Consider the following 24,019-nt stretch of genomic DNA (forward strand, 5'->3'; position numbering starts at 1 on the left):
CCTAGGTGCAGAGTATTATCTGTCACTTCCAGCCACTTGTCTTCCCATCAACCCATGACTCTGTACCTCAGTTGGGCGATAGCAGGCAGGGGGATGGCACACTGAAATAACTGAGGATCATGACCCACCTCTTTGGCTGCTATATCTGCCATTTCATTCCCCACAATACCCAAGTGCCCCAGTACCCGGTAGAACGACACCTCGTTCCCCACCCATTGTAGTTGAAGGAGGGTGTCTAGGATATTCTGGACTACATTATCTGCTGGGTACAAGTGTTGTAGGCAGTGAAGGGCACTCAGAGAATCAAAACAAATGACGAATGTAGCACTTGAAGCACATCTTATTTGATCCAGTGCCCGCAAGATTGCATATAATTTCATGTCAAAGACAGTAAAGTCTCGAGGCAGTCGACCTTGAGGGCGTGATCAGGGAAAACAACATAGAAATGAACGGAGTCCACCTGTTTTGACTGATCCATAAAGACAGCTGTAGAGTTGTGGTACTCAGTTAGAATGTCATAAAATAATGTATTAAAAACATATGCAAGAGTACAATCTCTCCTGACTGCACCATATGTAAATTACTCTGGGCTCTGCAGTAACCAAGGTGGCAAGCAGTTAAAACCTGGCTTTGGGGTTGTACGTGCTCCACACCAAGTAACTCCAGCATACACTGCTCACAGATCCCAAATGACATTGTTGCTCATGAATAATTGGAGAAAAGCATCCCAAAGGTGGGTGTGCAACAGTATGTTATGCTGTGAAGTCAGAGGTATGAGGAAATTACGTGCCTGACACACTGTTATGAGCTGCCACTGGATGGTGAGTAGCATTTCCAAACCTTGGTGCAGAGACTGGGTACAGACCTGGTTGTATAAGTATCTGTGGCCAGCCTCATCCCTTTATGGTAGACAACATCAATGATCTTCAGGTGAGAAAGCCTGGCTGATCCTTATGCTGTGCTTCCATAGTCTAGCCGTGAATGCATAAAAGCCCTATAAAACTGGAGCAGACTCACCCTGTCTGCTCCCCAAGACTTGTAGCTAAGGCACTTTATGGCATTCAGTTCCTTATGGGTTAGGGCTTTCAAGTCAGGTGTGGTAACCATTACAAGTTGGAACAAATAATGAGGCCCAGAGACCTCACTGAGTCTTTAAAATTTAGTATGGTATCCGTCATTTGCAAGTAAGATAAATTAAAAATGCAATGTGAGCAATTAAATGAATGCACACACACACACACACACACACACACACACACACTTATGTGCAGAAAACTGAAAACCTATCGTTGCAGCCCACTTCTCCAAACTCAGCACTGTAAGTTGTGAATGGCGAGCCACAGTTCAACACTGGAGAAGGAACGGAAATCGGCAAAATTATCCACAAATAAGGAGCTTTGTAGAAGACTCCTCACCGTAGGTGTGAGACTGTTTATGTCTGTGGCAAAGAGGGTAACACTTAAAACTCTGCCCTGCTCAAAATGATATGACAGTGTGTCACCTACTCAGGACCTAAAAAGCCACTTAAGTCAGGAAGGACTATAAAATTGGGGGAGGTGGCTATTGATGGAGTTGGATAAGAATGTTGTGTCTCCAAGTAGGGTAGTAGTTCTTACTGATGTCAAAGAATGTACCGAGACAGTATCGTTTGTGTAGGAAAGCCTACTGAATATCTGCCTCTAGTTGGGCCAAGTTGTCGACAGTGAACCAAAAGCTCCGGAATCAACAATGAGAGCGGCTAAGGAGTTGCTTGTTCTCTAACAAATAGACCAGTCAACAGTTAACAATTCACTCAGGGTCTTCTTTACGGATCTTGTTAAGGTGACACTCTAGTAACTACTGGAACATATTTTTTCCTTTCATAGTCAGAGGAGAGATATCAGATTGCCCCTCTCCACGAGTTGAGAAAGTCGCCTGTCTGCCACATAAAATAAAAAAATTGAGGAAGATTTCCTTTGATGCTGCTGACAAATGTAAGAGCGTGCAGCACTGGATTTGGTCAGGACTGGATGCGATATCACGAGTCCGAGACGGCACCGATTCCAGCTCCCACATGGAGAAATGACAATTGTAATACTCAGAATTTTGTGATCTGAAGTCTAAATTGACCTCTCTCCAGTCAAATGGTGCCGGCGAAATGCTAGATCCTAGCTGGCGTCGTCAATAGTCACTGCAAAATTCTCTGCCGTCATCTGAGCGATGTCTCTTAGGCATTGTTTGGAGAGACCCCTGTTTCAGCACTGCTGCTATTGTTAAATGACTATATTTACTGGAATTGTTTGAGAATGCTTCCCATGTTTTTGTTGAACAAGTGGAACAGTTGATGGAGTTCAGGAACAATTTCCCATGACCTTTTATTGCTTTGAGCCTAGGGCCCCATGGCCCAAAAGACTGAGAGATTGTCTGATGTTGGGCAGTACTTAAACTGTTGAAGATCCACATGCCTGTCCTGGTTTGCTGAGTGGCACTCACTGGTCCACCAAGGAACAGGTGACCTCCTAAGCTGACCTGAGGACTTTGGGGTTGATAAGTCAGTGGCATGATGGATCATTTGTGTGGTGGTGTCAACCCATTCCTGCATGTTGTTGCAGTATTCAAACACAGCCAGCCAGCTGGCTGGTCAGCATCCAGTGGGCCCTGCTGACCATCCATTTTGTTGGCTTCTGTTCAGGTAATTTTCCACCCAGATTGTGAATGTGGAGTGGGAAGTGGTCAATGACTTCCCACTGAACAGAGTCTGTGAGAGCTGGAGAGCAGAAAGAGAGGTCGATGTCTAAGAATGACCCGCAAGCAGCACAAAAATGAATGGGGTACCCGTGTTGAGAATGCACAGCTCATGAGACTCTCCAAAACCCTACTGTGAGGGGAAGTAGAGGTTGAGCCACAAAGACATGATGGGCATTGAAGTGTCCCAGTAGGAGAAATGGTCAGGAGAGTTTTCCCGTAAGATCTGTGATAGCAACAGAGTTTATTGCATCATGCAGAGGTAAATACAGTGTGCAAAAAGTGATCCTCTAACACACATGAATTTAAGCTGCAACTGCTTGTAATTCAGCTGCCAGGAGGGAGAGCAGAGGAGTGGTGTGCGTTATTGACAGACAGTGACCCCTCCTTTGGCCCTTTCCCCAGTCAGGACAGTGAACCCTCCTTTGGCTCTTTCCTCAGTTAGATCATAGCTGCGATAGAGGTATAGACTCGTAGTAGTAGTACAGGGACATCAGCTGCCTTCAAATGAGTTTCTTGCAAACATAAGCACAGGAGGTGTTCCTGTGCTTGGAGTTTCAGTTCCTCCTCCTGTGTCCTGAACCTATTAATGTTCCATAGGAAAATGGGAGCCATCTATCATGGATGTAGCACTTTCATGTTGACTTCCTGCCTAGAAGGGGAGCCCAGAATAGGTAGTCGATACTGGTTGCAAGCCTTCTTTTCCATTCACATGGGAAGCATACTTTTGAAATCTCTGTTTAGTTCAGGAATTTAGTTATGGACAGCCCAGTCTGTTTATGGAATTTTGGACTACTTACCCCCCCAGGGGCCTCACCACTCTTTCGTGAATACGTGCTTGGCGACCATGGGGTCACAGCCCTCACAGCACCACTTCTTTTTGAGTGCTGCTTGTCCCCTCTTCTTCTGTCCTTTTCCCCTCTCTTGGGGAGATGTCTCGTGCCTCCATGGGCTCTTGAAGCTCAATAGCATTGGTTTATTTGTAGGCCTCTTCTCTCTTGTACTGCTCTTTCCCCATACTGTTCTTTCCTTGTATCTCTCTTTCCCTGCACTGCTCTTTTGCTGTATCTCTTTATCCCTGCACTGCCCCCTCATTTCCCTGCACTGCCCCCTCATTTCCCTGCACTGCCCCCTCATTTCCCTGCACTGCCCCCTCATTTCCCTGCACTGCCCCCTCATTTCCCTGCACTGCCCCCTCATTTCCCTGCACTGCCCCCTCATTTCCCTGCACTGCCCCCTCATTTCCCTGCACTGCCCCCTCATTTCCCTGCACTGCCCCCTCATTTCCCTGCACTGCCCCCTCATTTCCCTGCACTGCCCCCTCATTTCCCTGCACCGCCCTTCGTCCCCTGTTCTGATCTATTTTTTCCTCTGCTGTGGCATTGGAGGCCATTCTTTCTTTCCTCCTTTCCTTCTTATCTTTTCTTCTCCTCCCTGTGTGTGCCTGACAGCCACCCATGCATTTGCCACATAGCAGGAGACTGGGTAACAGGTAATTCCCAGCCACGGGTTGGCATGTAGGGCCTGCACATACCCCCTGGTACAGGCCAGGCCCAGGGACGGGTGATTGCCTGAGCTGTTACCTTCCTTCTCTTCCTAGTGCTCCCACCATCTGTTGTTCGGGAGGTGTGACCTAAGGTGAGGACAATCACCTAAGGTGGGGAGCTCCCCTTTGGAGGGCCCCTGCTGGAAGGAGCACGCCGTCGGAGATGCTGGCAATCATGGGGGACTTCTTCCCAATGACTGACATTTCCTTCTCTTTTTCAGAGTCTTTCCCATAAACGAAAGTGGAATGAGGCTCCTGCCTCAATGTCTCTTCCTGTTGCCCTTCATATCAAGTAGTCTCACGTTTAGACGAAAACCATACTTTTGCTACTGTTAACCCCTCTGTTATACAGAAAGGCGTGGATGGCATCGCCGGCCCTGTGAAGTCAAGCTCTCGTTTCCGCAATGGTACTCTGCTTTTGGAAATTTATAGTCTCTCCAGCCCCAGAAACTACTCAAGGCCCAAATCCTCCTTGAATATCCTATGAAAGTGGAGGCGCACAGCACACTTAACTCATCCCGCGGTGTTATCTACACCTGGCTGTTGGATGATGTGACGGAGGGTGAAGGAAAAGGTACCTTTTCCTGTTGCCCGAAAACTGTTGGCAAACCATAAACAGACTGTCCCTTCATCTAGAAGCTACAGCACCGTATTAGCCTCTCCCCGATCCACGAAAAACATGGCTACGGAAACTTGTGACATACAGTTCAGTTCGATGGTGGCAAAGTTGCCTCGCCTTCAAGTTGACACTCCGTCTCCCATTTCCCGGGCTGTAGATTCTGCTACCCATTCTTCGCCCTCACCAGCGAAGACGTTTGCAGTGCAGCCAGTGAACCGTCAATTCAAAAAGGAATATTCCCGGGAAGATATCTTGCATACCTCGAGTTCACAGCCGTCTGGCTCTTCTGCCAGTCGCCAAAAGCCAAAACAATCATCCAAAGGCAAACAGTCTTCCCCCTCTCTGACTCGTCGGACCTCTTCGACTCATTGGTCCCTTTCAACTGACTGACACCGGGGAAGCTCCATTGATCTCGCTGAGTTGATGGACGAAGATCTTCCACCTGTGGATTCCAGTGGCTGTCCTTCCTCGATGGCTCGCCCTAAGCGGCCGTCGAGGTGAGTGTTTCTTCTTCATTCTCTGGTGTTCCTAAATTTTATGGCCCTTTTACAATGGAATATCTGTGGCCTTCGATCTAATATGGTGAACCTCCAGCTGCTCCTGCGATCGCAATGTTTGCTTGTAGTCTGTCTCCAAGAAACCAAGCTACGTCCTCAAGACCATTTTGCTCTTTCCCATTTTACTTCGCTATGGATGGACCTTCCTCTTACGGCAGGTATTCCTGCTCATGGTTGCGTCATGCTGCTTCTACGAGATGATGTTTGTCGTCGTCCTATCGCCTTGCACGCCCACGTGCAAGCAGTTGCTGCCTGTGTTTTCCTTAATTTACCTTTTCCTTCTGCATCATTTATATCCCTTTGTCTTCTGCTGTCACCAGGGCGGACCTGATGCAGCTTGTTGCTCAGCTTCCTCCACCCTTTCTGCTCCTCGGTGACACCAATGCCCATCATCCTCTTTGAGGTTCGCCTGTCGCCTGCCCGAGAGGTTCTCTTTTGGCGGATCTTCTTAATCATCTTAATCTCGTGTGCCTTAACACTGGTGAAGCCACGTTTCTCTCTGATTTCATGTACAGTTATTTCCACTTTGGCCTCTCGATCTGCTCTGCCCATCTCGCTCGACGTCTCGAGTGGTGTGCTCTTTCCGATACTTACTCGAGTGACCACTTCCCTTGTGTGACTCGCCTGTACAATCATACCGCGCCACAGCGGTCCGCTCATTGGAAATTCTCTCTTGCTGACTGGAGGCTATATTCCTCCTTGGCAGTTTTTGATGACTGGCTGTTTCCCAGCTGCGATGATCAGGTCGAGCACCTCGTGGATGTTATTCTCTAGGCTGCTGAATCCTCTTATCCCTCGTACCACTACTTCTCCCCGTCAGGTCCCGGTCCCTTGGTGGACTGTGGACTGTGGCCATGTGCTTCGTGTCTTTCACAGTCATCCTACGTTAACGAACTGCATCCGCTATAAGCAACTATGTGCGCAGTGCCGTCGCACTATTAAGGAAAGCAATAAAGCGTGCTGGGGTTCCCTCACCAGCTCGTTCAACAGATTTACTCCGTCCTCTCTCGTTTGGGGTGGCCTGCGCCAGCTTTCTGGGACTACTGCCCATTCCCCGATTTCTGGTCCAACTGTGGCGGGAAATGTCATATTCGACCCTGTCGATGTTTCCAATGCTTCGGGTTGGTACTTTGCGGAAGTTTCGAGCTCCACCCACTACCATCCTGCCTTCCTTCCTTGGAAACGGGTGGAGGAGGCTCGTGCCATCTCTTTTCTCTCTTTGAATTGAGAATGCTACAATACTCTTTATACTATAAGTCCGCAGCTCGTGGTCTCGCGGTAGTGTTCTCGCTTCCTGAGCACGGGGTCCCGGGTTCGATTCCCGGCGGGGTCAGGGATTTTCTCTGCCTCGTGATGACTGGGTGTTGTGTGTTGTCCTTAGGTTAGTTAGGTTTAAGTAGTTCTAAGTTCTAGCGGACTGATGACCATAGCTGTTGAGTCCCACAGTGCTCAGAACCATTTTCTTTATACTATGAGGGAGCTCAGGCATGCTCTCTCCTCATCCAGGTCTTCTGCTCCTGGGCCCAATGCAATTTACGTCCTCATGCTGCAGAATCTTCCTCCTGTGGGAAAATGCTTTCTCCTCGATACCTACAACTGTATTTGCACTGACGGTGTATTTCCCACGCTTTGGCATGAAGCTGCTATTGTTCCCCTACCTAAGCCTGGTAAAGGCAAATCTCTTCCTTCCAGCTATCGTCCAATTTCTCTTACCAGCAGCATTTGTAAGGTGATGGAACGCATGGTCAATGGTCAGTTAGTGTCGTGGTTGGATTCGCACGATCTTCTCACTAATGTTTAGTGTGGGTTCCGAAAGCGCCGCTCCGCGGTTAATCATCTCGTCACCCTGTTGATGTTCATCATGAATAATTTTCTGCAGAAGCGACAAACAGTGGCCTTTTCTTTGATTTGGAGATAGCCTATGATACTTGTTGGCAGACAGGCATTCTACGTACTATGCACACATGGGGCGTCCGCCGTCATCTTCCCACTTTCATCCGGGAATTTTTGACGGACTGGGTTTTCCGGGTACGTGTGGGTTCCTCCTTATCCCACTTCTTTTCACAGGAGAACGGGGTACCTCAGGGCTCCAAACTGAGTATCGTCCTCTTCACCATAGCCATCAACCCCATTATGGACTGCCTTCCAGCTGGCATTTCCGGCTCTCATTTCGTTGACGACTTTGCTATTTATTGCAGCTCCCAGCAGATGTGTTTCCCGCAATGCTGTCTTCAGTGTTGTCTGGACCGTCTCTATTTGTGGAGTGTCACAAATGGTTTCTGCTTTTCTCCTATCAAATCTCTGTGTGTCAACTTCTGGTGGTACAAGGTGTTTCTTCCATTGTCCTTGTGACTGGGACAAAATGCTCTCCCGTTTGTGGATGCAACGAAGTTCTTAGGGCTTATGTTTGATAGGAAACTCAGTTGGTCTCCCCATGTGGCCTACCTGGCTGCACGCTGCACCCGGTTCCTCAATGTTCTTCGTGTATTGAGTGGTACCTCTGCCGCCCGCTTTACCGAACATTTTAGCAGATGACGTGCATGCTGTGGCTCACGTTTTAAGTTTTTTAAAAAGCACTAATATGGCAAAAGAGATTTGATTTCTACCTGGTGACTCCAGTTTCTTGTCGACGTCTTTTAGATACTCTACCGTAATGTCTTGATGTTTTAGATTTGTTTTTTCTTCCTTTTTGTATTGGACCTTGCAACGGTTTTTTCCCCTCTCAGTCCCAGCATTCTCTGGTTCTTTACTGGACACTTATGACCTTAGATGTTTTGCGCCCTAAATCCCCCCCCCCCCTCCACACACACACACACACACACACACACACACACACACACACACACACAAATTGGATTTCTTGTACTGTTTTCACTCTGTAGTTGGTTACTGTGCCTCTCGTCACCTTAACTGATGAAATGTGTTTGTCTATCTACAGTAAGTTTCTAGTTTGTCTTCTTAATACACTAAAGGAGGACATAGTCCAAAATCTTTAAATATTGAGTGTCATATTTTGTTCCTATCCATGAATCCATAATGGGTATTGGTTGGCATGTTACGTATTGAGACATCAAGAAAGTGTCAATTTTGCAATGGAGGTAAGTATAGGGTGTAAAAATAGTAGAGGAAAACCAAGGCTTGTCTGCAATAAGCAGGATCCAGTTGATATAGTTTTTTACTAGAGCTTGATGCAAGCGTCAAGAAATATGTTAGATTTAGAGTTGCCTTTGTGTTCATTATAAACTTTACGTGAGCCAATATTTATTTAAGCTTTCTGTAAAATATTTTGTAGTGTTGATGCAGCCCACTGTTTTATAGGTGTTTTTGAACTATATGTAATGTCACTCACTGTGCATTGAGAATTCATGTGATTTGCTGGGGCCATGAGTCTCGACCTCGCATTTTTTAAAAATTTATATTTATTTATTTACTTATTTTTTAAAGGAAAGAAAATGGAGGGACATAATATCTTAGTTCATTTTTAGCATGCTAAAAATATAGTATGTCTTCTAATATACAAAACTCTGTTCGCAGGCATGATGCTGGATAAAGTAAATGGTCTTATAGAAGAGACCTCAGCTTTAGGTCCAGGGAAATGTCATTGCTGTGGTGAAGACCTTGACACTGCACACTCGGTATATAAACTCTTTACTCAACTATTGAAATGTATATCATTGAAATTTTGTGTCGAACAACTAATATTAAGGATTGGTGTACTCTGTAATATCGATCTTTGCTTCTCACAGCAGTGACAGCATGTGTAACACTACCCATTCCCTCCTAAATAGGAATGCAGTAATAAATGGGACTATGTTAAGCTGTCATATAGGCTGAGAGTTGTTGCATGTGAGTATTTGTTGCATAGTGGAGATGGTAGTGAGTACTGTGCATACAAATCATATTCGGAATGAATAACCACTGGTAAATTTGCGGGGTGTACGGTTAACAACTAGAAAATTCGGAGTATAAATACTGGGGAAAACAGCTTATAACTTACGTGTAGAGACAGAAAAATTTTGCATTAACAATAACGAAAAAAATAACTTGAAATTGACAGTTTTAATGACATATCACAAAATAGTGTTTTTTTAACAAACTGTTGTGAAATTTGGCATTTTCCCATCCCCATACAAAAATTGTTGTAAATATGAAGGTAGGACAGCAGTTTATTAGTGTTGGATAATAATAGCAATCAAACTTTGAAACTGAATCTGAACTTTAGGGTTGACATTCATATATAACCTTAAAATGGCCATTCATTCCCTGCACAAACAATTGATGTTCTAGGTGTCAATGTAGATGTCTGATACAAGATCAATGGGAAAATAGTGACAGACATGCCTCCTAAAGAATGAATCCTACTACTGTGATAAAGGTTGTCAGATTCCGATGGTAATGAGGAACTGATGGACTTTTCTGTCACTTTAGATGTGGATAGACCTTTCTACTGCTTAACATTATACCAAAACAAGTATGCAAATTGTTTCAAGCTTATAAATGAACAGCAAAACCTGCTAATTTCAGATGCTTGGTTATTTAAGAGTACAATTACTTTTCTATTCACATCTCCGCGACGTAGCCCTGAATCTGTAGCATTTATTGATGAACATAGGATCCATAGTGTCTTTTTGGTAATTGTCAGATGATTCTTGTCACTGTTAGGCTTAGTGATTAAACATTACTTTGCTGTAGCACTGTGTAGCCATTGTTGAATACTTGTTTCATTTTCACCATTACATAATGTTTTAGCGTAGTATGATTGTTGAACATATCAATACGTAAAACGATTCAAATTAAGGTTGCCCAATACATTTTAACATTCGTTATACTTCTTTGTGATGCCTCTGCATTAGTACGTGCTTGATAATTACACTCGAACATTCGTGGTCCTTATACAACATTAAAAAGTTTGTCATAGATGTAGATTACTTGGTTAAAAGCACAAAAACTCTGTGTCTGTCATATTTTAAACTTTCTTTATAATATATATTAAGTAAAGGAAATATTATTTAGTAGTGACTGAGTTGTGTGGATGTTGCCATTGAAAGTAGTTTGAAGGATTTCTTTGTTGAAAGTCATTTACGTAAAACTGCATTTACCATGTCAAAAATCATCTTGCTGCAGATCTTTGGCTGTGCAGAGTGGTTGTTTCAGATCTTTCTACAAAGGTCATAGCACTCTCCAGGGTGTACACTTTCTGGAGATTTCTTACTGTTTACTTTGATCTCATGCGTTGAAGTAGGATTCGCAAATGGAAAAATGCCAAAGTGTGCAGGTACTGCCAAAGACAAAACCACAGGAGTTTGAAGCTGATAGTTTATATGTTCCCGATAAATCTACAGTATTCTATCAATACTGCAATGGAAGGATATTATGGAACAGAAAATTTGCTGTATTAAAACACATGCAGAATGAAAAACGCTAAGGAAACAGATTGAAGAAGCCCAGTGTGCACAGGGGGCACCGAGCTTCAATTTTTTTCCCTCCTCCTCCTCCTCCTCCTCCTCCTCCTTTAAAGAACAATGTTTTACCCTTCAAAGTAGTTCCCTTTGGCAGCTATACACCGGCGGAGCTGTTGTTCGTAGCCTTGGTAGCAGTGCTGAAAGGCTTCAACTGGTAGGGCCTTTGACATGTTGGTCACATTCTTTTGAATGTTCTCCAGAGTCCGAAAATGACATCCTCCTGAAACATTTCTCAATTTTGGAAAAGAAAAAAAAGTCAGAAGGACTCAGATCAGGTGCATGTTGTTGATGTAGAACAATAGGAATGCCTTTTGAGGTCAAAAAGTCTGTGATAGAAGTGGCTGTGTGACATGGGGCATCATCATGATGCAGCATCCTCTTGTCTGCAATGTTCGGACTCCCTCTGATCACCCTTTTCATGAGCCTTTCAAGGACATCTTTATAAAACACTTGGTTGACAGTTTGTCCTGGAGGAACAGATTCTTTGTACTTGGGACCCCTACTGTCAAACAACCAAATCAACATTGGTTTGTTCTTTGATTTGCTCATCCGGGCTTTTTTCGGTCGAGGGGATGTCTCTCTCCTCACTTTGCATCTTTGTCTCACGATCATACTCAAAAATCCGGGATTCATCATTGGAAATCCTCTCAAGAAGGTCAGTGCACACATTTTTTCACCTTTCCTTCTGCTCAGTTGTGAGGTTTTTTGGCACCATTCTGGCACGAACCTTTCACATGTGCAAAACTTCAGTCAAAATTTGATGTATGGTGAAAACCTTTTAAGTTGAACAGGTCACCCATCATCCTTATTGTTAAATATTGTCCTGATCTCACAAGAGCATGCACAGCTTTGATATTTTGATTGGCTTTTGAAGTTGAAGGTTGCCCTGAACAAGGTCCGTCTTAAAAAATGATTTGTGCCATTGAAAAAACTTGTGCTCGTGATAAGAAATGTTTCACACCGGCATGTTTCAACTTTTCAGATGTCAGACTTGTGGATTTCCCCAAGTTTAACACAAAAGTTGATGGCATAACATTTGTCTAAATTCTGCTGTACCATTTTGGTAACACAATAAAATAAAATAAAATTCACTGATGGTGCTCTCAAAAATTACATGATGCCTGCACAGACTGAGCATCTGGAAGGGATGGATACACCAGTCTACAAAACTAGACCAACAGAGTGTTACCAGATCACTCGTAGTGTTTTCAGTCTTGTTACATTTATTTACACACTATTATGATGGACAGTGATCCTGATCTAGCTCATGAACTGATGTGAACACTGAATGAATCAAGCCTGGATCAAAATAATGAATAATCTTCAACTTCCATATATGAAGATGTTCCAGAGCTGACAGCAAGCAGACTTGTTTCCAGAAATCTAGCCCTGCAACTGGTCCAACAGCTTGCTAATAGGAACTTCACCAGTGAAGTGAAACCTGGGCTACGAATGCTCCATTCCATCTCTAGTGCAATGTTGTATTGATCCTCTACAGAGACTCAAGGACTTTAGCCCCTACTGCACGAGTAAAAGAACATAAATCACGTCCGAGCAGGACATGGAGTGTTTGCATACAACTTGTGCCATTGCGTGAGCAATCTATCTCAAGCTATGACTGTGGAACACTGAACCAGACCATCGTGCACATTGTTGAGGAGCATAATTTAAATAGTATCTGGGTGATCCAGGCAACTTTTTTATGGCTACACTGTAGAGTTATGACTGGATAAGGAGACTGGACATTATCGTATAACAACTGTTGTTAGTTTAATATATCATCTGTTTTTACATCTGTTAGTTTTTGTATTTTTCCTTCTGTTTTGTATTTTTGGTTGTGTTTTGTATGTAGTGTTATGCACGAAATAAGTAATCAGACTGCCTCTTAGAAATAGTCCAATATATTTCTGTTTCTTCCAAAATAGCTAGGACCTTGGCATTCTGTACTTTATGGAATACTTTTACTGATGATTCAATACCATCTGCAGAATGTGCCTTTTCTCATAGGGGGAAACTGAAGGCAAGATTGCTATTTTCTGTTGACCTTGTGTGTTTCTTAAATTTCACCCTAAACGTGCATCCCGTTTGGCGAATATAACATTTATTGCATACACTGCAGTCAGTTTTATACTTGCCAATTTTAACAAATGGTTGACTGGTGTTTGTGTTGTTTCAGATAATGTATTTCAGATTATTTCCTGTATAAAAGCAAATTCCTACACTGGTTTTCTTAAATACGTGCGGTATTTTATCATATTTTATTCCATGGTAAGACATTGAAGTGTAACTCGGCCATAATCTTGTTTTTACTTCATAACATCAGGTATTTTTATTATGCTTGACCAAGTCAAATAGTTGGCACATCATTTGTTTTGTTTTATCTGATCACATGTGCTGAGATGCTTCAGATAAGTTCTTAGTGTGTGAATTGTATTTTTTTTTTTTTTTTTTTTTAAATTGACGTGTTAATTTGTCTTGGTATTTTAGACCCACTTGAAAATGGCTGCAGGCCAAAATCAATTGTGGAGTAAATCAATTGATGTACTTCAGTCACATAGTGAAAATGTCTTTCTGCAAATACTGTACAACTGGAGTGCCAACCAAATTGTAAAATTTGTTTAAAAATGGCAATCACCTATCAGCATCAGAATGTGCAGTGTATGACAATTCATATTTACATATCAAAATATTGGAAAAAAGTATCATAATGCAGGTATATTTATAGCACGAAACTGTCTAGTTACACATTGTCAGCACTCATGGCTGGAACACCTTGTTAATCCCAGAAAACACTCCATGTTAGTGGATCGGATTCTGACTATCTGCCCAAAGACTACATTGCCAATGCATTTATTACGGTGTTCATCCCAACAGGACATGTGACTTCATCATTTACCTGTTGTTGAGGTCAAGAAAATAACCACCTTCACTTTAATTTCAGTGCCAGCTGGTGTAACACATTCAGTTTGTAGAAATCGAAGCTCCAGGTTATAATTCCATACAGCAGTGTCCAGGAGTTACATGAGAATTGGAAAATAGTTCTGAAAATGTGAAGGATATGTCCTGTGTGGTTATTTTTGAATACATTCATTAATTGAACTGCTTTATGTATTTGAATCTATATAGTGCTTAATGTTAAATATATTTTATTTTTATTACATTTAGTGCAATATATTTTGCAGGGGGGTGACTTTGAATGTGTTGACTGTTCTAAAAGCTTCAAGTTGAAGTCTAGTCTGGAGAGGCACAGAAGAGTGATTCATATGGAAGGAGAAACATACTCATGTGTAGAGTGTAATGCAAGATGTCCAGACAAAGGAACTCTTGCACGGCACATGTATACTCATACTGGTAAGCAATGTCTCATTTCTGTTAACTGTCTGCGCTTGTGCAGTTTTCTCACATTGCTGTGCAATGAAAAAACTTTTGTGTGATCAGTTGAGGAATGCTTTTTGGATATTTTCAAAATATATCCACTGTTCTTGTACATAGATTTTGTGTGCAAAAATGCAAGACTCCTTTTTGTGACTCATTCCGAAGATTGAGAATAGAAAATGTCTACTTGTGAAATAGAAAATGTATCTTGGCACAAACTTAAATTCATGTCAACTCTGACAGATCAGGACAAGAGGGTAGCCAGGAATGAAAAAATAAAGAAACAAGCATTTAACAAACTGTTGTGTTAAGATTAGAGATTGAAAACAAACTTAACTACAACTAAGTTGGGGAAAGAAAATGATCCTATAGTTTTGAGGGAAACATTCTGGAATTTGCCTTAACTAATTTAGAGACTCAGCAGAAACCTAAATGCTTGTAAAAGGAATTTTAGTGAAGCCTTTTGAGCTCTCATTTAACTTTGGTAATTAATAAGTGTTTTTTCATTACAAACTTCCCTAAACACAAATTCTTCATTAGCTATTTCTTTGGAATCTTATTACAAAATAAAAAAATTTTACAAAATTACAGAAATACATAAAAGTCCATACTAGTTTTCTTTTCCATCAGATTATGGTGAGATTTATATCCTACCTGTCACTCTCTTGCAGTAGTAATATTCGATACCATATTTAGTTTAATAAAAAAAAAATACTATGGAGTTTAAATGTAAAGTGTGATATTTTATCAGGGTGTATACGAGCTAGGACAACCGGAAGATTCGGGAAAAACCTGGGAATTTTTTCATTCGGGAGAAATCTGGGAAAAACCTGAGAATTTTTCATTGTTATAGTTTTCAGTTAAATTTTTGTAATTTTTTTCTGGTAAGAACCAATACTCTAACAAAGGATATTACTGTATCCTGCTGCTGCAGAATAATACTGCAGCAGTAAAACAAGAACATGAGCAAAAGTTGAAAATAAAACTTCAGTTGCAAAGGAAATGGGGCACACACAACAACAAAACACATCACTCATACAAGCATCTGCCAACAGCAAAATGTGTCAAAGGCTTCATAACAACAAATTGCCCTGATGAGCGTGATGTCACAACTGTTTAAATTAGATTCCTTCGAGCAGTTGTGAGCGGGCTCATGCGCATGCGCAGTTGAGTCACATATGAATAGTACCTTCTCCAGCTGTGGCTGTTAGGTGTATAAGCAGTAGCAGTAAGCAGCTAGATGCTACGTGGAAAAATTTTGCTGCCACCCACAAGCTGCCAGGTTCACACCTCCACAGCAGGCCTGGATCTGTGGGGGTGGGATCAAACCTTGGCGTCTGCCTCAGGCGGCAATTTCAGGGAGGGCACCAGATTCATATTCTTGAGGAAAAAACCCTTGTTTCACTAAGCGCCTAGCATCCAGCACATGTTGGTCTATCGATTAGTCATATGATTTTGAAACGTATCCCTGTGGATTTTTTTTTTAATATTTTGGAACACATTCTAAATTGATTTCTGAATGAATCATAATTTGATTTTTTAATGCATGCACGGCGTACATGATGTCTCTCAGAGGAATCCCACTCATTGCAGACAAAAGGGGACGGGGCTGTAATGAGCTGAGGTGAATAAAGCCGAAAGGGTGAATGCCAATCGCTGTCTGTGTTTGTGAATGATCAGCTCTTTTATAATTACTAACGAAAGCCATAGATTCAGACTACCAGAGAGGAAATAAATGACAAACAGGAATAACAGATAAGAAAGGTTATGTTTTATCTTCTCGGTGTATCCAAGAAAACTAAATTTTGACAGAAAAGTTTTGGCCTTGATTGCTACACTAGTAAGGGCCAGTTGTACAGACCTAGCCAGCAGCTGTTTAAGTTCTGTTCTGGGAGTAGTGCGGAAAACGCGTTGTATGAACATGTAATAATGCGTAACTGGAGAATAAACGTGGGATAACTAAACCGGTGATTGTTGCAGTGTCCGCCCCGATAACTGAGTGGTCAGAATGACGGATTGCCATCCTACGGGCCCGGGTTCGATTCCTGGCTGGGTCAGGGATTTTTTCCGATCAGGGACTGGGTATCGTGTTGTCTTCATCATTATTTCATCCCTATCCAGCGCACAGGTCGCCCAGTGTGGCATTGAGTGAGTGTAATAAGACCTGCACAAAGGCGGCCAGACTTGCCCCTTAAGGGGCCTTCTGGCCAATGACGCCAAATGCTCATTTCCATTCATTTCCGTTGTTGCAGTGTTAGAGAAGTTAACCAGGGAATGAGTCTTGCACTGTCAGGAATGGTTTCAGAATGATGACAAGATTGTTTGTTAGATCAAGCAAGGAGAAGAAACGGGGACATCACACAAATTATGGAAGAATAAGACGATTCCAAATTTATATAAAAATTTCGTACTACTACTTTTCGCTTTCATGCTTGAGGAGCTGGAATGTATGAATGAAATGTGAAACTATTTCCTAATATAAAGCTTTTTGCTTTTAGTAGGCCCAATAGGCATTTTACATTGTTATTGTGTGAATTATATCCTGTCGTGCTATAAAAATGACCATTTGTGCCAAAACAGTCTCGTTTACTTGGTGTGTGTTACAATTGCTGCAATATTAGACAGGCCTATTTTGTTTCATCTAGCAGACAGTGACAAAATAGACGTAATCAGATTGAGAAATCACACCAGTATTGGATACTATTTGTATTAACAGCTTTCTCAGTGTTAGACAGCATTTTGATTTTTCGTATAGCAAAACAGAAAGGCAAGCATGCCATGTAAAGCTGTAGCAAGATTAGAGAGAAAAAATGCTAGGACCTGAGGATTGAAGAAATGTGTACAGTCTTGCTTGTCTCTTGTCTTTTGTTGTTGTTGTTGTTGTTGTTGTTGTTGTGGTCTTCAGTCCTGAGACTGGTTTGATACAGCTCTCCATGCTACTCTATCCTGTGCAAGCTTCTTCATCTCCCAGTACCTACTGCAACCTACATCCTTCTGAATCTGCTTAGTGTATTGATCTCTTGGTCTCCCTCTACGATTTTTACCCTCCACGCTGCCCTCCAATATTAAATTGGTGATCCCTTGATGCCTCAGAACATGTCCTACCAACCGATCCCTTCTTCTGGTCAAGATGTGCCACAAACTTCTCTTCTCCCCAATCCTATTCAATACTTCCTCATTAGTTATGTGAACTACCCATCTAATCTTCAGCATTCTTCTGTAGCACCACATTTCGAAAGCTTCTATTCTCTTCTTGTCCAAACTATTTATTGTCCATGTTTCACTTCCATACATGGCTCCACTCCATACAAATACTTTCAGAAATGACTTCCTGACACTTAAATCTATACTCGATGTTAACAAATTTCTCTTCTTCAGAAACGCTTTCCTTGCCATTGCCAGTCTACATTTTGTATCCTCTCTACTTTGACCATCATCAGTTATTTTGCTCCCCAAATAGCAAAACACCTTTACTACTTTAAGTGTCTCATTTCCTAATCTAATTCCCTCAGCATCACCCGACTTAATTCGACTACATTCCATTATCCTCGTTTTGCTTTTGTTGATGTTCATCTTATATCCTCCCTTCAAGACAACATACATTCCATTCAACTGCTCTTCCAAGTCCTTTGCTGTCTCTGACAGAATTACAATGTCATCGGCGAACCTCAAAGTTTTTATTTCTTCTCCATGGATTTTAATACCTACTCTGAATTTTTCTTTTGTTTCCTTTACTGCTTGCTCAATATACAGATTGAATAACATCGGGGAGAGGCTACAACCCTGTCTTAATCCCTTCCCAACAACTGCTTCCCTTTCATGTCCCTCGACTCTTATAACTGCCATCTGGTTTCTGTACAAATTGTAAATAGCCTTTTGCTTCCTGTATTTTACCCCTGCCACCTTTACAATTTGAAAGAGAGTATTCCAGTCAACATTGTCAAAAGCTTTCTCTAAGTCTACAAATGCTAGAAATGTAGGTTTGCCTTTCCTTAATCTTTCTTCTAACATAAGTCGTAAGGTCAGTATTGCCTCACGTGTTCCAGTATTTCTACGGAATCCAAACTGATCTTCCCCGAGGTCGGCTTCTACCAGTTTTTCCATTTGTCTGTAAAGAATTCGTGTTAGTATTTTGCAGCTGTGGCTTATTAAACTGATTGTTCGGTAATTTTCACATCTGTGCTCTTGCCTTTATATATCCTATATTTAATTTTGTCACACAAAACAGCAAGTTATTAGCTTATAGGCAATAAAGAGTGCAAATTTTCAGAAGAGTTCCTGTTCTCCCAGTTACAAATAATCCCATCCAGTATTAATTGCAAGTTTTTTTAAGAGGAGCAGGATGTCAAACTGGCTTACTGGGAGCAGGAGAGGCACCACAGGACATTTTAATTCCCACTGTTGTGAATATACACTCCTGGAAATGAAAAAAAGAACACATTGACACCGGTGTGTCAGACCCACCATACTTGATCCGGACACTGCGAGAGGGCTGTACAAGCAATGATCACACGCACGGCACAGCGGACACACCAGGAACCGCGGTGTTGGCCGTCGAATGGCGCTAGCTGCGCAGCATTTGTGCACCGCCGCCGTCAGTGTCATCCAGTTTGCCGTGGCATACGGAGCTCCATCGCAGTCTTTAACACTGGTAGCATGCCGCGACAGCGTGGACGTGAACCGTATGTGCAGTTGACGGACTTTGAGTGAGGGCGTATAGTGGGCATGCGGGAGGCCGGGTGGACGTACCGCCGAGTTGCTCAACACGTGGGGCGTGAGGTCTCCACAGTACGTCGATGTTGTCGCCAGTGGTCGGCGGAAGGTGCACGTGCCCGTCGACCTGGGACTGGACCGCAGCGACGCACGGATGCACGCCAAGACCGTAGGATCCTACGCAGTGCCGTAGGGGACCGCACCGCCACTTCCCAGCAAATTAGGGACACTGTTGCTCCTGGGGTATCGGCGAGGACCATTCGCAACCGTCTCCATGAAGCTGGGCTACGATCCCGCACACCGTTAGGCCGTCTTCCGCTCACGCCCCAACATCGTGCAGCCCGCCTCCAGTGGTGTCGCGACAGGCGTGAATGGAGGGACGAATGGAGACGTGTCGTCTTCAGCGATGAGAGTCGCTCTGCTTTGGTGCCAATGGTGGTCGTATGCGTGTTTGGCGCCGTGCTGGTGAGCGCCACAATCAGGACTGCATACGACTGAGGCACACAGGGCCAACACCCGGCATCATGGTGTGGGGAGCGATCTCCTACACTGGCCGTACACCACTGGTGATCGTCGAGGGGACACTGAATAGTGCACGGTACATCCAAACCGTCATCGAACCCATCGTTCTACCATTCCTAGACCGGCAAGGGAACTTGCTGATCCAACAGGACAATGCACGTCCGCATGTATCCCGTGCCACGCAACGTGCTCTAGAAGGTGTAAGTCAACTACCCTGGCCAGCAAGATCTCCGGATCTGTCCCCCATTGAGCATGTTTGGGACTGGATGAAGCGTCGTCTCACGCGGTCTGCACGTCCAGCACGAACGATGGTCCAACTGAGGCGCCAGGTGGAAATGGCATGGCAAGCCGTTCCACAGGACTACATCCAGCATCTCTACGATCGTCTCCATGGGAGAATAGCAGCCTGCATTGCTGCGAAAGGTGGATATACACTGTACTAGTGCCGACATTGTGCATGCTCTGTTGCCTGTGTCTATGTGCCTGTGGTTCTGTCAGTGTGATCATGTGATGTATCTGACCCCAGGAATGTGTCAATAAAGTTTCCCCTTCCTGGAACAATGAATTCACGGTGTTCTTATTTCAATTTCCAGGAGTGTAGTTTGATGGCATCCATTACAAAATACATGCGTTTGAATTCCACAGAGCAAAATACAGTGACGTGTGATAGAAGAATGTTGTGTGAAGAGGGGTGGCACTGCACTTTGGCGCACTTTGACTGAATAACATGTCTTACATTCCTTGAACATATATGTTTTATGTATCAGGCTGTTTGAAAAGTCGATTTTTTAAATTTTTAGCGTCCTATCTCAAACATTGGGTGGGGGGGGGGGGGGGTTCGGAAATACCTTAAATCCAGTGCAGGTGCACAGAGCAGTCTGAGTTGTACTAGGGAGGTGGGTAGGGTCCACGTGACCCATGTTTACGTTTAGCGATTTTGCTGTTTCCTGTTCGTTTACTGCTCTCATGTCAATGTCAAATGAAAACAAAACTGGTTTATGTGGCCAGGAGCTATCAAGTAAATTAAAATACATTCACACAATTACAGAGGGCTATAATGTTATTAGTTTGAGATCTTATTTTATTTTTTCCTTTATGACAGTCAAACATAAATCGCCTGGAAAAACAATGAAGTTATTTTTGTCAGTTTGCTAAAGAAATTGTGCTTTTATTGATATTTTCTGCTGAGGCAGTGAATTTATTCAAAACAAAGTGTTTAATTCCACTCTGTCGGCTAGTTTCAACTGTTCGTTGCATTTCAAATGCACGTTTTCATCTTTTAGCATATATGGCGTTAGTCCATAATAAAGAACCAAACTGGAGATAATACAGTACTGGTACTCCAAGAAAATTTACATCCTGGAAACCACACTGAAAAGCTTAACATCAATCAGCTCAAGCCCTACTTCATTGGGAATCTGGACATGCGAACGTGTACTATAGGCTGAATTACGCATTTTACTATGGTTTACGAAATTGCAATGCTCTTGGAGGATCCTCTGATGTCTTGTTTCTTTTATGACATAATGTAAGAACTTTTAATATTTTACACCAATGACCATACGGGCTTCCTATGTCATCATAGCTGCACAGCTCTCTGGCAACTGGTGAAATGAACCTGTTTCCAACAGGCCATGGGAAAATATTGCGAATGGTAGTTTGAAAAGCATTAAGCCTAGTTTACACGACAACATTGGGTTGCGCCACTCGTTGCGTGGAATGAGTTGCATGCAGTTGCTTTCATATATGACTGTAGACACGGCGAAACCAACATACACTTCAGTTTCATCGTTTTGTGTGTACCTGAGTCTTATCTGAAATGAAGTTCTGGCAGCTGCACGCCGCACGAGTCAAGACAGAGTTAGAGCTTGCTGTGTGGAATCGCTGCATGAGAAGAAAATAAGAAACATGTTAGGATTCGTGACTGGAAGAAGAGAAGACATCAGATCAGTTGCTCAGTAGCCTTGTTGAAATAATTTATAGTGGAAGACCCAGGAAGTTCTCTTAATTATCTTAGAATGTCACCAGAAGTGTTCACGTTTTTTGTAAATAGTGTTAATTATGTGATAAGGAAAATATACTGTAATGCATGAAGCACTGCCACTAGATATGAAATTACACATCACATTTCATGCATTAAAATCAAGAACACTTGGCATGCTAGAAGATGCAGTTTTAGTTGGTGATGAGTTTTTCATTAACACCAATAATTATTAACATTAACAGTGAGAATTATTAACGTTAACAGCAATAATTATTCAAAGCAAGTTGAATTAAGAAGAGAATGGTTTACAAACTACTGTCTTGAAGATAGATCTGTACAGTGCAAATATTTCAAAATTCAAACATATGTGAATGGGGAGCACTGCTGCAACGTTTTAAATAGATGAATATTGAATAGAGAATGCAGCTTCTTGATTTGTGTACCCTTCCCTCCTGTCAGTAATATTCCTTAAAAAAGAGTCGGTCAACTAGAATGATGGGATTTTAGTCTTGTAGATGAGAGCATTTCCACAGCCAGAATTGTACTTGCTTGTTTTTTTTCATAGTTAAGTTGTATATTTGCTCCTAATTCAATAAATTTTGCCCTGTAGCTCAGATATTGTGAAATTCTCTATGTTCTCATCGCACATTACGGTCTCAGTAGCAGCAATATGTTGCTTGTTTTTGTAATCAGCATCACTGAAATCCCACAACACCAATGCAAAGCGTAGATATCCAAAAAGTGAACATTACTCTCTGTTCCCCACTTCATATTGCAGTTTGTGCACACGCTATGAATTCACATAACCTCAAAACTCCTGCAACTAGTGTCGCCAATGTTGGAATATGCCGAAAGCATTTAGTTTCACCATTGAGTTGGCCAAATGCGGGGCGCATGTGCACAGTGGATGGTAGCGCAGTTGCCTGCAACCTAGTGTAGTCGTGTAAACTAGGCTTGACTTTCAAAGTGAGGTTTCCTTTTACACAAGATGAACTGTGTGCGAGAATGTACGATGAATTTCGTAAATCATGGAGCATTTGACTCTTGTTTAAAAATCAGCTGTTTGAGGTGAGCCATTTAGAAGAATTTAGAGCCCAGAAGATCAGAAATTTGTGTCATTATTAAACATTTTACTGGCACATTTGTGTGATGTATCTTAAAAGTATAACACACGCAAAAAAGATCAACATTCTATGTGAAAGTTTAGCTTCTCTTGCAGCTTATTAGTCTGTTGGTTGTGGAGAGCGGGGGTGGTAATTATGACGATAAATAATCACTAGCACTCCCATTACTTACTATGAATACTTTTACTCTCGCAACGTACACACAATGCACGTAGCATACAGCGCGTACTACAGAGAACTAATCTGACAAAGATACAGTTGTTCTTGCTGCGGTAGGGTAGCGATATTATTGGGGGGTAAGCCAGTGGTTTCTATGTCCTCATAAATCTTAAAGACCAATGTTATATGTGAAAGCTACACTATGTATATTAATTTAAACCATTAATTTTTCCTGTTTGTATGTTCGCGCTACTTAATAGTGATGTTGCTATTGGCTGACTACGTCATGTGTGTCCTATATACTGAATATCCACTGTCATCGGCTGACGAGATCATGTGACATGGGCTGTGACTGGCTTACAAAAGTGCATCACATCTTGATTTCAATGCTTCGGAAAGTAACTTTCATTGTTTGGTGGAATTCACTTTTATACTTTTGTAATGCGAAAATATGCAACGTACATGTTGCTGCACATCAAAGATCTTCCCAAAACGTGTTCACTCCCCCCCAGGTTTCGTTTTCTAAAGTGCCAAAAAATTCTACACTGGTGTATAAAACCGTAGCCATTCAAAGAATTGATAACTTTCACAGTTCCGAGGGAAAGTATACTGCCACTTCACATGGAAAAAGTGTATTTTCACCTGGGAGAAAATGTATTTTTAACCGGGAAATCCAGGAATTTTTTTTCCCTTGTTCACGTATACATCTTGTTTATCAATCCTGTAAGATTATAAAACTGTTTACCGAAATGAGCTGCTTTTTCCATGCAGAACAAAACCAGATAATTATTTGTAATAAATTCTTTTTCAAATTGTACATTATTCAAAATTTCAGTTATTCATGGTGAATGAAGTTTTGAAAGTAATTATTTTTGTGCACTACTCTGTACATGCGGTAGTGACCCAGGGTTGAATGGGGTCACCATGTTGCAGAGGCGGTGGAGTGGTGGGTTGTGAAGGTGAAGTGCAAGTTGGGGATGACCAAGAAAACTGTGCTGCAAGACCCGACATATTTTATTCATCTTGGGTTACAACGTCAGTGTGCTATGGTGTCCCTAGATACAGCCTCTGCAGGCACATAGTCCACAGACAATGCTGATGATGATACAAGACTGTGACGTTGTGATGGCTGATTGACATCTGTGTTCAGCTTTGCTGGCAATGTTTATCCCACTCAGCAGTGCATGCCTGAGTTAGCACTATGCGGCTCTGAGTGAGCAATGTCAGTGACGCA

At 42.5% G+C, this 24,019-nt stretch overlaps 1 protein-coding gene across 1 annotated transcript in view; it reads left to right on the top strand.

The window, feature by feature from the left end:
• The window catches only part of LOC126416151 (gastrula zinc finger protein XlCGF57.1-like), a 140,087-nt gene that overhangs the window by 50,951 nt on the left and 65,117 nt on the right, over positions 1–24,019 (top strand). The window contains exons 6-7 of the mRNA XM_050083699.1: positions 8,981–9,081; positions 14,091–14,259. Of these exons, the coding sequence (XP_049939656.1) occupies positions 8,981–9,081; positions 14,091–14,259 (270 nt within the window). The remainder of the gene's footprint in view (positions 1–8,980; positions 9,082–14,090; positions 14,260–24,019) is intronic.

This window comes from Schistocerca serialis, chromosome 8 (genome assembly GCF_023864345.2).
Source record: "Schistocerca serialis cubense isolate TAMUIC-IGC-003099 chromosome 8, iqSchSeri2.2, whole genome shotgun sequence".
In the NCBI taxonomy this organism is placed as follows: Eukaryota; Metazoa; Arthropoda; class Insecta; order Orthoptera; family Acrididae; genus Schistocerca; species Schistocerca serialis.